Source organism: Octopus bimaculoides, chromosome 10 (assembly GCF_001194135.2).
Source record: "Octopus bimaculoides isolate UCB-OBI-ISO-001 chromosome 10, ASM119413v2, whole genome shotgun sequence".
Lineage (NCBI taxonomy): Eukaryota > Metazoa > Mollusca > Cephalopoda > Octopoda > Octopodidae > Octopus > Octopus bimaculoides.
In genome coordinates, this window is record NC_068990.1 from 15,890,259 (window position 1) to 15,904,818 (window position 14,560).

At 36.1% G+C, this 14,560-nt stretch overlaps 1 protein-coding gene across 1 annotated transcript in view; it reads left to right on the top strand.

Moving 5' to 3' along the window:
* LOC106879895 (WD repeat-containing protein 35) overlaps positions 1-14,560 on the top strand; it is a 99,754-nt gene that overhangs the window by 78,556 nt on the left and 6,638 nt on the right. Inside the window, exons 28-31 of the mRNA XM_052971236.1 lie at positions 3,799-3,931; positions 5,763-5,849; positions 7,792-7,921; positions 12,998-13,066. Coding sequence (XP_052827196.1) covers positions 3,799-3,931; positions 5,763-5,849; positions 7,792-7,921; positions 12,998-13,066 — 419 coding nt within the window. The remainder of the gene's footprint in view (positions 1-3,798; positions 3,932-5,762; positions 5,850-7,791; positions 7,922-12,997; positions 13,067-14,560) is intronic.

The following is a 14,560-nucleotide window of genomic DNA, read 5'->3' on the forward strand; positions in this document are numbered from 1 at the left end:
TATATACACACACAGATATATACCCATACACTTATATATATATATCATCTTATGTCACTGATTTTTCAATAATTTTCTGTCTCATTTGTATGTTGTTGTATTCCACATACAGTCTTTGTGTCTACCACCTCAATAATATTCCCTGTCACGGGCATAACCAGAAGAGTAGTGCTATGGAATTGAAAGTTCTTGGACTTGAAATGCACTGAAACTATAATGATTGTATGTAGTTTCCATGGCTGATGAGAGGATTTCTATGTGTGTCTGTTCTTTTGTGTTGTTTCTATATTTGATTTTCACCATATATATCTCATCATCATCATCATCATCATCATCATCATCGTTTAACGTCTGCTTTCCATGCTGGCATGGGTTGGACAGTTTGACTGAGGCCTGGCAAGCCAGTGGGCTGCACCAGGCTCCAATCTGATCTGGCAATGTTTCTACAGGGGGATGCCCTTCCAAATGCCAACAACTCTGAGAGTGTAGTGGGAGCTTTTTACATGTCACCAGCATGGGAGCCAGTCAGAGGGAACTGGCATCAACCATGTTTGGCTGGTGCTTTTTATGTGCCACTGGCATAGGAGCCAGTTAGGGGGTACTAACTTCAACTATGCTCGGAGGGTGCATTTTACATGCCACCGGCACAGAAGCCAGTCAAGTAGCACTAGCCATGGCTACGATTTCGATTTTACTTGACTCAACAGGTCTTCTCAAGCATATCATATTGCCTGCCACTTTAAGGGTACTTTTAAATGGGCCAATCATGCAACACTGGCATCAGCCATGGCTGCGATCTCACTTTACTTACTACATCTTCTCAATCACAGCATATCTCTAAAGGTGTCAGTCTCTTGTCATTGCCTTTGTGAGGCCCAATGTTCGAAGGTCATGCTTCACCACATCCCATGTTTTTCTGGGTCTACCTTTTCCACAGGTTCTTTCCATGGTTAGGGTGTGGCACTCCCTCACACAGCTGTCCTCATCCATATGTAACACATGACCATACCAGTGCAGTCATCTCTCTAGCACCCCACATTTGATGCTTCTTATGTCCAACTTTTCTCTCAGGGCACTTACACTCAAGTATGCACACTGACATTACACATCCAGCGGATCATACCAGCTTCATTTCTTTTGAGCATATGCATGTCCTCAGCAGTCATGGCCCATGTTTCACTACTGTGTAGCATGGCAATTTGCACACGTGCATCATACAGTCTATCTTTCACCCTGAGTGAGAGGCCCTTACTTGCCATCAGAAGTAGGAGCTCTCTGAACTTTGCCCAGGCTATTCTTATTCTAGCAACTATGCTCTCAGAGCATCCACCCCAACTAGGTCGCCTAGGTAGCAGAAGCCATCAACTACTTCTAGTTTTTCCCCACTGGCATGTGATGGAATCTGTTTTCTGTACATCTTTGGTGTTTATTGTCTTTGTGCATCTGCCACACACAAAGACTATCTTCCTGGTTAACCTTCCTCTGATATTGCTGCATCTCTTATGTGTCCATTAGCTTACATCAGGTACATGTTATGGAGTTTCTACCTACACCTTTTCTACAGATCAAGCAGGGCCATTTACCTGAAGAGGTTTGTGATATGTCTGCCTTCCTACTTACTAGGACTTTGGTTTTTGCTATGTTTATATATACACATACATACAAGGAATTTTCCTTAACTGATGTAAAGAAATAGGTATGTACTATGAGTGCTCAGTTTGGTTTACCACTAAAACTCTGCTTCGAACTGTAAATGGAAATGAGGGAATATCCCCATATATATGTATAGATATAGTTGAAATTTATAGGAAGACAGGTGTATGAACAATAAGCAAGTGTATTAGTTTGATGCTCGGGAAAATGAAAAAGTCTTTTACACTTCATGCCTACGCCTACACTCTTCAACAGAAGGAAATAAGAGAAAATAACCAGAGAGAGAATGAAAAGAATTGTAGCTTTCAGCGGCCCATATATATATATATATATATATATATATATAGAGAGAGAGAGAGAGAGAGAGATAATGTTGACAAAGACTGTGTGGTGTTCAGTTAAAATAATTAAAAATACACATTAAGTACAGGACATCACCAACCAGAAAGTGAAAAATATGTAAAAACATGAAAGATAAGTACAGGACAAAATACCACAGGAAGTCTAACTCCTCGTCAGTTGTCGACTGTTTATTACGACCTGTTTTGAGCTTTCAACAAGACAGGAAAACTTCATAAGAAAGCAGCATTCAGAAATTTGAAAAATATAAAATTTATGGAGAGTTAGGGCTTTGAATGAACAAACGACACCAGAGTGGATGTACAGAATAGACAATGGATGATGATAGACATTAAGGGCCGCTAGGCAAAGACGAATTGTAATGGGTAATGCCTGGGAGAAATTTTGAAAGGATATAGAATAAATAGAAGAGAGAAAATAGTAGAAGAGAAAAAAATAGTCGGAGAGAAAAAAAAAATATATATATATATAATATATCTGTAAATACACATATATGCATACACACATATGTTGTGAAAATCAAATTAAAATGGTAGGAACAATGGAAAAGAACAAATATTGTGTGTGTGTGTGTGTTTATATATAAATATATATATGCATATATGTGTGTGTATATATATATATATGTATGTATGTATGTATGTATATATATATGTATGTATGTATATATATATATATATATATATATATATATATATATATATATATATGTGTGTGTGTGTGTGTGTGTATGTATGTATGTATGTATACATATATGTATGTATATATATATGTATATACATAGCAATAAGAAAATGGAGGGGGTTAATAGGTGGTATTCATCAACTTGCAGACATTGTATTGTGTCAATTTACTTGTTTATTTGTTTAATTATGTATATATATACATACATACATATGGAGAGAGAGAGAGAGAGATACATATACATACATATATGAATATAAACATACACAGACATTCACACACACATTTTAGTTAAGATTTTAATAAAGATGTTTGATTATGGTTTGGTAGTTTGTACCATGCCTTCATTAATCATTTTAGCTGCATGTGTAGTCACCACACCTCCTTGGCTTTCTCCCCCTTGACGTAGCAAAGCATCAAGTATCTAATAACTAATTGAAGACGTGAATGCACCAGTAGTTGGCTGGTACTTATTTTCATGTGAGTAACCTGGTGTTTTGTGAAAATGAAGTATCTTGCTGAAGTACACAGGATGCCCCCTCCCACCTTTGCTTCCTGGTCCAGTAATTGAAATACTGCTTTATGATTGCAAGACTAACACCCCAGTCACCCGACCATATCCTTTCACATGCAAAAATTGGTAGCGACAAGGTGTCAGAGAGTAGTACAGTGGTGACTGGAACCTTGTCTGGGGACAGATGTTGAGGTTGGGTAAAAGTCGGAAGTGTGGGTTAGAAATAGCAGTAGGGGTGAATGTAGTGGATAATGAATAAAGGATAGAAAGGGGCTGATGGTAAATATGAGTGTGAGGGGACAATGATAAGAATGAGGTGGATGGATTCATTAGAAGTGGATCAAGTGAAAGGAAGTGATGTCTGACAGTATTCAAATTTGATTATGCAAATTCAGGTTATCACCCTTCATCAGAAAATCTGTTCTCTAAATTCATACCATTGGCCTATTTGAGTTATTTCCCTTAAATTTTTTTAATATATTTATTGATTGTTTCCTTATTACTTCCAATCTTCTCAACTTATTTATCATATATTTGTTAACAAATCAATAGACAAATGCCTTCTAATTTTGGTTTTCCTGCTGCAGGTATCTACACCATTGGAAGGAATCCTCCAAGAAGATACAGCATCTATGAGTGACAGTCACCTTATTGATAACGGATGGCACCATGCTGAGGCTTACCATTTTTATATATTAGCACAGACACAGCTGCAGACAGGTAAACGAATATTCAAAAATAATGTCACCAAAACTAACAAGACATAACCCTTTGAACTAACAAAGAAAGTCTTTATGTGATCACTTATCATGCTTGAAATAGCAGTCAAATCTCCCTCAAGTCATACCCTTTTATCTTAAAGATAAAAATATGGTCTTATAAGCCATCACACTGTCCCATGTACTCTCTCATAGTGCCACTTCTATTTACACCTATAACCTAATCTGTATCTTACCCCATCATCCCACCCTTGTATTTTTACCATATCTGGCATTGCCAAATCACTCTCTAATCCTTATTGGCCCCACCACACATCTCTCATCATTGTCCACCTCTGCTGTTCTAAAATATCCTTGCCACTTACATCATACCACTGCTTTTTTCTTTCTCCTACTTAGTCATCCAGGCCCTTCTCACATCATTGCCCTCTCTTCTAATCCTCTTTCTTGGTCATCTGATCAAATGTACACACCCAAAGTTATTGCATACACTTAGCACTTACTTGTTTCCCTCATTCACTTACAACCTTGCTGTTGGTTTTGCCCCTCCCTCTGTTTGGTTTACATGTATGAGCTCTGAATAGTCTCTACAAGACAGACCCATTCTTCCACTGATGCCAGGCAACAACTCACACTCCATCAAAGTGACCATCTCTGGAGCTGGTACCACAAAATAACCACAGTATATTCCATAAAATGGTCAGATCACTGAGCAGAGAATGCATAAAGTTCTGAGGTCCTTTTATTGAACTTCTTTTGTGTTAGTGTCATGAAAAACGCTCTCAGTATACTTTGCAAATAATGAATTTAGTTAACTTTGTCGTTAGTAACCCTTTTGTTTGGAACATAAATTAACATGAAATTTTGATGGAAGGTTTTAATTTAGATCACTTTAAGAGGAAGTTATATCAGGACCAAGAGCAGTCTCAAAAAGGGTTGACGTTGTTACATTATCAATTTTCTTTCATTTGGTAAAATTTCCTAAGAACTCATAATGAAGGTATAATGATGATGTGATCATCATCGTTTAACGTCCGCTTTCCATGCTAGCATGGGTTGGACGATTTGACTGAGGACTGGTGAAACCAGATGGCTACACCACAAGGATTACTATGACAAAGGAGAAAAATACAGAGACCTTATCTGATGTTCAGTAATTTTAATTGTTAGATATATATATAGGGTGGTTTCATCATCATCATTTAACGCCCATTTTCCCATGCTTCCATGGGTCAGATGGAATTTGTTGAGACAGATTTTCTAAGGCTAGAAGCCCTCACTTGTTTCCTAGCAAGGTAATATTTCCCCTTGTCCACACATGTTTTTCACAAACAGCATCATTTGTATGATGGTGATACTCACTTAACACCATCACATGACGTCAAAACAATGACACACACACACACACACACAGAGCTAAGTCAATAGAAAGATAGGTAGATACATAAATGTATGTATATTCCTGTATGTGTGCACGTGTATATATATGTATATATATATATATAATTTCTTCATTATTCCTACTTTTGCACATATATAGTATTTAGCTTTGTGTATGTGTATGTATAAGTGTGTATATACATATAAACATATATATGTGTATATATATATATATATATATATACATATATCATGATATATATATGTACCTGTGTGTGTGTGTATATATATATATATATATATATATATATATATATATATATATGTGTGTGTGTGTATGTATATGTATAAATACATACGTATGTATGAATATATATGTTTCTGCATGCATACATTCATTGCAGTTTTCTGTTCTCCCCAAAGAACTATTCATTCTTCTCTTCTTGTTTAAGGCTATGTTGATTCAGCAATGAAGACCGCTTTGGTTTTACGAGATTATGAAGACGTCCTTGATCCTGTCGACATCTATTCTTTGCTCGGTGAGTACGTTCTTTTGCAGAAAAATATTTGGATAACTTCGCCCATATACTATTCCATGTTTGTTTGTTTTGTTTGCTAAAAAGTCAAAGAAATTGTGTGAAGGCGCCGTATCGGTTGTTTGGAAATATGGCTGTAAGCCTATTTGTTGACTGTTTATGCTGACAGATGAAAATAACCATTTTTATATTCTATCCACTATGACACTGCCAAACCCATTGTCACCCTATTTTACAATATTAAAAATTTCAAAGTTGAAGACTTGCAAAAATTTGCTGATGGTTAATGCCTGAACCAACTGATTCATTGGGTCACTACTGAAGAATTTAATTTTCTTCCTGTGCAGTGCTTGGAGCAAGTGCCTTCTGTTGAAACCTTGGGAGGACCAAGGCTTTGTTAGAGAATATGGTTGATGGAAACGGAAAGAAAATTGTCAACAAATAATTATACATAAATATATCTGTATGTATGTAAGTCTATTCATACATATATATGTATATATATTTCTGTGTATGTGTGTGTGTGTGTCCATATATATATATTTGCTAATGTCAAACCAGTAAGAATGAGTGCTCAACTCTGCATTGGTGGATAAATATTCTTTATTTGTGGATTAACAGGGCTACTAATGGTTTCATGTAAAGAGAAATCTCTTGACAATTATCAAGCCTGCCACATGGGAACTTTGGTTCTCCTCTCTGTTTTCGAGGAGAATACACACACAAACACACAAACACACATGTATGTATATGTGTATATGTATGTATGTACGTATATATATATATATATATATATATATATATATATATATTCCCTCTCTCACTCTCTGGGAGAGAGGCACAAGCACATACGCAGACATATACACACACAGCAGTAACTTCTGCCTACCAAATTCAATCACAAAGCTTCGGTCGGCTCTCTCCACCCCTCAGCCTCTCTGCCTCCTTAACACCCTTTCTCATCTTTCCCCTTCTCTGAACGCAAATATCTATTGCTCATGACCCCCCCAATATCTATTGCTCCTTCAATGACTCTCTCAAGATCCCTCTCCACCCAAATCTATTGCTTCCTATCTGTCTCCTCTCCCTGACACTTTTTGTCCACACTCATCCCTTGTAATGTTGAATAGCTCTAGACCCCCACCTCCCTTACAAAACTCATTCTATCACCTTTTCTTCTATCCCTCCCTTTCTCTCAACCTAATTCTTCCTTCCTGCTCCCTCATTCCCTACCATACTCTCCCCTCTTCTCCGCTTACCTTCCCTCATCCCTCTATCTAGGATCATTGCCCATTCTCTCTTCTGTTCTCCCTTAGTTGTAGGGGCCACCACAGGCCCTTAACTTTTGCAGGTTATGAAGTGATCATCAGTTAGTGCTAATGACATGGAAAAAGTACCATGTACACTCCATAAAGTGGTAGGCATTAGGAGGAGCATACAGATGTAGAAACCATGCCAAAGAAGACATTGGAGCTAGGTGCAGTCCTTGTTAAATTCTGTCAAACCATCCAATTCATGCCAGTATGGAACATGGATGTGAAATGATGATGATACATATCTCTGTGTGTGTATTTATTTTTATTTGTGTATATGTATTTATTTTTATTTATATATGTATGTATTTATTTTTATTTATGTGTGTGTATTTATTTTTATTTATATATGTGTGTGTATTTATTTTTATTTATATATGTGTGTATTTGTTTTTATTTATATGTGTGTATTTATTTTTATTTATGCTTGTGTATGTATTTATTTTTATTTATATATGTGTGTATTTATTTTTTTTATAAATGTGTGTGTATTTATTTTTATACGTATGTGTATTCATTTTTATTTGTGTGTGTACTTATTTTTATTTATGTGTGTGTATATATATCTCTCTGTCTAACCTCATCTCTCTATCATTCTATCTCTCTGCCTACCTTTCTATAAATCTTCACAGCATTGGCAGCATATGCAAACTGTGCATTTGGTACTTGTTCAAAAGCTTTTATAAAACTCGAATCTTTGGAAACCTTGGATCCAGCCCAAAGAAAACAATATGAAGAGATGGCATTTGAAGTATTTTCCAGGTTGGAAACTTTAAAATCATTTAGTATTTTTCATATTTCATTTTGTTCTTGTATCTGTAAGATAGGAAATTGATATGAAAAGAATGAATGTCATACTTAATTCTTTATGACACAAGAGAGTCATTTGTCTGAAAGTATGGTAGCAGTAAGTGGCAACAATCTTCCTTAAATACATTGCTGTTATATTGGCGAAAGAGTTGTTTCTTACTATACTTGGAAATCCATAGTTTGCAGGAATAAAGTGACTACCAGCTCTCATCATGTTTAGAGTGTTGATATGAAATTAAGTTGAGTTGTAATTAAAAAAAAAAATTTGTTTCATCGTTTTTTGTCAGAAGTGTCCATTACTTATTACAGTAGGGGTTTTCAACCAGAGTCCATATGACCCTTGGAGGTCCATGTAAGATTTTAGGAGGTCCACGCTAGAAAAATAGTAAATTGGGAATCCACAGTAACATTTTAAGGGTCCATGAAAAATTTTGATTTTGATGTATTTATTGCGAGAAACAGCCAGGTTTCTTTCTCTAATGTTTTTAACAGAGTTCAATCTACATGAGTGAATGTGTGATTAACAAAATAGGGATTTTGAAAGAAGTCTATAGAACCACTTTTTAAACATTGAATGGCTGGTGGTGGTGGTGGTGGGGGTCCACCACAATAAAATAGTAATAAAAAGAGTCAAGGGGTCCATAGATAAGAATTGGTTGAGAACTACTGCATTACAGGGATTTTGAAATTTGTGATGGTTATTATGGTGATGATGATGATGATGACGGTCTCAGATATACAATTTAAATGGAAGTCTATTACATAGAGTTTTGACATTCTGAAATTTTGAAGTGGCAGGAGGTTGCATCCAGTCTTGAAAAAATGTAAGAAACCTCCCCACACACACACACACACACACAGCTGTATGTGTCTGTATACAAGAGATTTATTGAAGTGAAATATCTAGAACATGAGTGCAATACAGTTAATGTTTGAAGCATTGGAATTTACTAATTAATTGGTTAAAACAAATGGTTAAAATATGAAATATATGGTGGTGCAGTCTTGATTTCAAATATTTTGTGTATCATTCAGCTTGTACAGATGTTTTCAAGTACTGTGCAGGGGCATCGTATTGAGGTGTTATATATGTCATAACAAGCTACTAGCAAGTGTTATAAAGACTCTATACAGACAGCTCAAATATTTTACATTTTTATGGCCATATTTATGTTGAGACACACTGCCTTTTGATATCATCATCATCATCCTCATCTAATGTCCACTTTTCCATGCTCGCAGATTTCCTATGACTGGTTGCTCTTCCTGTTGCTGACCTTCACCTGTTGCCAAGCAAGCTAATATATTCTGTGGCCAGATGTGTTATCTTTTCATGGAAAATTGGAAATGAACGACGTCATTTGTTTGACGGTGATGCTCATTTCCAACTGTCGCATAATGTCTAAACAAGGACACACACACACACACACACACACACACACACACACATGATGGACTTCTTCCAGTTTCTTTGTACCAAATCCACTCAGAGAGTTTTGGTCGGCCTAGGTGCTGTGCATTGGGACTGAACCTGAGACCATGTAGTTGGGAAGCAAACTTCTTAACCACACAACCAAGCCAGTGTCTATCCATACCTACAATTAAGGTGGTATTTGGAACATAAATTAACATGAAATTTTGATGGAAGTTTTTAATTTAACAGGAATTTTAATAGGGATTTTGTATCATAGAACGAATCTCAGGTACATAGATACGAAAAGGGTGAAATCACACTCTAACCTCATTGGGTATTGTAGTCTGGGAATTACTGTGATTAAATAATAAAATGATTGGATGGTCATGGCTGGAGTACCTATGAAAATTGCTTTGCTTAACCATATTATTGTTGAAATACATTGCCATTGTTTCAATTAATTTTGAAAATAATGAAGAATTTAGTAAAATAATTTTGTCATTTTTTAAGCTGGTGTTTGAAACATAAATTAAAATGAAGTTTTGATGGAAGATTCTAATTTAGATCACTTTAACCCTTTAACATTTAAACCAGACATATCTGACCAAGCTATTTTCCCTGTTTTATGTTCATACCAACTAGGTCCAGCCTCTTGCACCTATCCTACAATGTCATTCTAAAAATATAGTCATGTAAAAAACACCCATGCTGGTGCCACATATAAAGCACTGGTGCTGGTGCCATGTAAAAATCACCCAGTACACTCTGTAAAGTAGTTGGCATTAGGAAGTGCATCCAGCTGTAGAAACCATGCTAAAATAGACAGTTGAAGCCTGGTGCAGCTCTCCAGTTTGCTAATGCCTGTCAAACTGTTGAACTCATACCAGCATGGAAAACAGATGTTAAATGATGACGGTGATGACGATGATGACATTGCCATCAAAATCTCAAAGCCATGTGATAAAGCATGATTAATTCAAAACAATGTGAATAAATAAGTATGACATTTCACAGAATAATGTAAATGCTAAAGGATTAAATCAGAAAGTTTGTATCACAGAACTAAGGACAGTCTCGGGTAGGCTGGTATCAAAAGGGTTAAATGTAGAAAGGCCATCTTGACTGTCATAATTATTTCAAAGCAGTTCAACAAAAGAGACCAATAGAAAAAGTACCAGACTTCAAAATAAATACTGGCGTCAATTCGTTCAACTAAACTAAAATTCTTCAAGGCGATGCCCTGGCATGGCCGCAGTCTAATGACTGAAACAAGTGAAAGATAAAAGAGAAAAGATGTCATTGGTTTGTTTTATTTAATTTAATTTTAAGGTAATAAATATTTTTCTTTGAAAATTAGTATTTATTTTGTATACGCACCAAGAAATTTGATGAAATTTAAATTATAATTATTATATGCATGCCATATTTTCTGGTATCTCCCATGACTGGTAACACCAGTTTTACTTAATCATATAAGAAAGTATTGCATGGTTGCACAGTGCAACTTGCACTCATTAATTAACATAAAATGTAATTATAAAGCAAGCAAATAAAAATAATAGCAATAATTTATTTTACAAATTTAGAAAGTAATTATCTACATACTAATTGTGGTCTTTGAAGAATAAACATCACAATAGGTCAAGGATAATTTAGATTCAGGAATCTGAAGCAATACTTGTCTTGGCGCCATTTACTGCTCAGTGGTAGTGTAGCCATGATGTGACTTTTAAACCAGGCTTCCACTGAACTCAAGAAGTCTCTGTGTGTGGAGTCTAACAGGCATAAATGCTGACAAATGATTGATGAGAATTCACAGGAGATGTGGTGGTGGTGGTGGTGGTGGTGGCAGTGACGGCGGTGGCGGCAGCAATGGTGATGTTGTCATCATCATCACCATCTTCATCAAGTTTATTTGACTGAATCCTGTCTCTCACTCTTCCATGAACTTCTTTCTCACCAAGTTGCTTACTGCAACTTGTAATCAGTGAAAAACCCTTTTGTTAGCATATTTCTGTTGAATCATACTACTTTTCTCTCAATTAATTTTGAAAATAATGAAAAATTTAGTAAAATAACTTTGTTGTTTTTAAGCCAGTGCTTGAGACATAATAAATTAGTGTGAAATCTTGATGGAAGGTTTTTAACTTAGATCACTTTTAAACAAGGAATTTGTATCACAGAAGAACCAGGGATAATCTCAGGTAGAGTTGTATCAAAAAAGTTAAATTACACTTTACCATTATTGGATGATGTAGTTTGAGACTTACTGTTATTAAATTTAAAAAATGACTTGATAATCATGGCTGGGATACCTTTGAACAAAGGTCTGCTTAATCCTTTTGTTAACATTTCCGTCATTGTTTCAATTAATATGGAAAATAACATAGAATTTAATAAAACAACTTTGTTACTATTAAGGTGGTGTTTGGAGCATAAATTAACATGCAATTTTGATAGAGGGCTTTAATTCAGATTCCTTTAAAACAGGAAGTTTTTATCATGGAACCGGGGGCAGTCCTAGATGGATTGATATTAAAAAGGATAAAGAGAGTGTCAAATTACAACATCAGGGTAATATTCCTTCGTGGAGGTCTTGTCGTGCAAGTTACTTTGTGACTTCATTAATGCCAAAAGAGACTTTGAAGCCTGTGCAGCCCTCTAGTTAGTTGGACCCTATCAAACCATGAAATCCATTTCAGCATAGAATATGGATGTTATATGGGGATGATGACAACAAGGAGGAATTGTTGCAAGACAGGGTTTTATACCAACCAAAGACCACAAGGTTTTTATTTCAAGTAAGTACCATTAAACTTATGGCTGATGAGACAACAGTTCAATAGATGTTTACTAATTGTTGCAGCTTCCTAATCAGACAACTCAAGAAGATTTAAGACCATGAAATCAGGATCATCTTCCTTATCACTTTCATATTTCAAATAAATGATCTTAAGATAATCTTAATGTTCAGCTTTGAGGCTTCTTCCATGATAAAAGAAACTTCGTCATTTATCTGCTTTATCTGATGGCAAATTGTCATTTTTATATTAATGGTGATGTGATATAATTATTGGGAAGGCATGTGGCCTAGGGATTAGAGTATTGCACTTGTGATTGCAAGATCATGAGTTTGATTCCTGGATCAAGCAGTGCATTGTGTTCTTGAACAAAACCCTTCATTTCACTCTGCCCCAGTTCATTCAGCTGTAAATGAGTAATCTTACAATGAACTGACATCCCGCTCAAGAGGATTGTTGTGATCATGGTCCCTTGCATGGAAACTGGATAACCATCTCTATGAGTCCTAAGACTCAAAACAATAAGTTTCAGGAGGCTGACATGATTTAATTATCTTTGCATTAATGCAGGAATGTTGTCTGCTTCCATTATCAATGCAATTTTTCTTTTGTAGTTCCAATTAGCTAGAATGACAATCGTATTGTCTCTAATTCTCAACTAAATTATAAAGAGAGAGAAACATTGAACAAGTAATTGAAGTGGAACAGGAGAGTTTGGAGGAACACCGGCTGCAAGAAACATTTTTGTTTGAGGATTTCTAAAAGAATTTATTGAATTATTGAAATCTTTTTTTTTTTGTTTTTTATTTTCAGACACACTCCAAAGGATTCCAAATACAATCAGGTTGAGTGTCCCAGCTGTTCATCTACCATGCCTGATTGGTAAGTGTTTATTGCTGCTATTTCTAAGTCTGTGGCCTCAGGCATTGAAGTATTTCTATTACCTTGTTTGGAACTAGAAGATTGGTGTAAGAAAGGGGTACCTGGCTATAGAAAACCCTGCCCTAATGTACTGTCATCTGGTCCAGGCAAGCATGGAAAAATGGATGTTAAAACAATGGAGATGATGGTGGCAGTGGTGGTGTTGCTGTTGGTGGTAGCGGTGGTGGTTTTGGTGATGAGGATGATGATGAGTTAAGTCTTGTTTGCAATCAATACAGGCATACATAAGTCCAGGATGTTACCTAATAATTTGTAACAAATCAAAACACTGCTCTTCAGATGAATGATAAATAGCTTCTTGGATTCGTGGAGAACTTGTGATTTTATCCTCTGAAGTTACAGGGGAGGGGACATACAGTTTATATATATATATATAATTTCCTTATTTGGGAATTAAGGCTACCATTGGTTTCATGTTAAGAAGAGTAGGATCCAAGTACCTTTACACTTTTTCAAGCCAATCACATGGAGAATGGTGTCGCCTGTTTTCCAAAATGGGGGCGAACACCTTTCTCCATGTGATCGCCTTGAAAGATTGTTAAGGTACTTGGATATTCTCCTACTCTTCTTAACATGAAACCAACGGTAGCCTTATTTCACAAATAAAAAAATTATTTATCCAATGCATTGTTGAAGACTCATTCCAATATATATATATATATATATATACACACAGACACATACATATATACATTGACTGGCTCCTTTGCCGGTGGCACGTAAAAAGCACCATCTGAACATGGTCAATGCTAGTACCCTCTGACTGGCTCCTGTGCTGGTGGCACATAAAAAGCAGCCACTACATTCTCAGAGTGGTTGGTATTAGGAAGGGTATCCAGCTGTAGAAACATTGCCAGATCAGATTGGAGCCTGGTGCAGCCACTGGCTCTCCAGACCTTAGTTAAACTGTCCAACCCATGCCAGCATGGAAAATGGACGTTAAACGATGATGATGATGATGATAATGATGATATATGCAACTGGCATTGTTTGAAATGTTACCCACAGCAAATCACTCAGAAATGAACTCCAGAGAAATCATTTTTTAATTTAAAAAAAATTAAAATGTAACATATTTGTTGTCAAGTAAGCGATAGTGTCTCTTTAAGAGGAAATGGTGTGATTGGATCTGGGTGGATCTGGCAGAACAAAGACAAAAAGGGTGGACTGCTGTCTTTTATTATAGACACCCAGTTAACCTAGGCCCGCTGGTAGGGAAAAACGAGTGTTAAAAAAAAACAGTTGTGGTGGTGGTAGATGTAGTGGTGGTGGTGAGGGTTAATGTTATGGATGATTGTGGCGATGGTATTGATGGTGATAAGATTGATCAGAATGATGATGGTGGTGACAAGGATGAGTGTGGTAATGATGGTGGTGGTAGTGGTGGCGAAACTGGTTAGAACAATGATCGTGATGATGATGATGGTGGTGGTG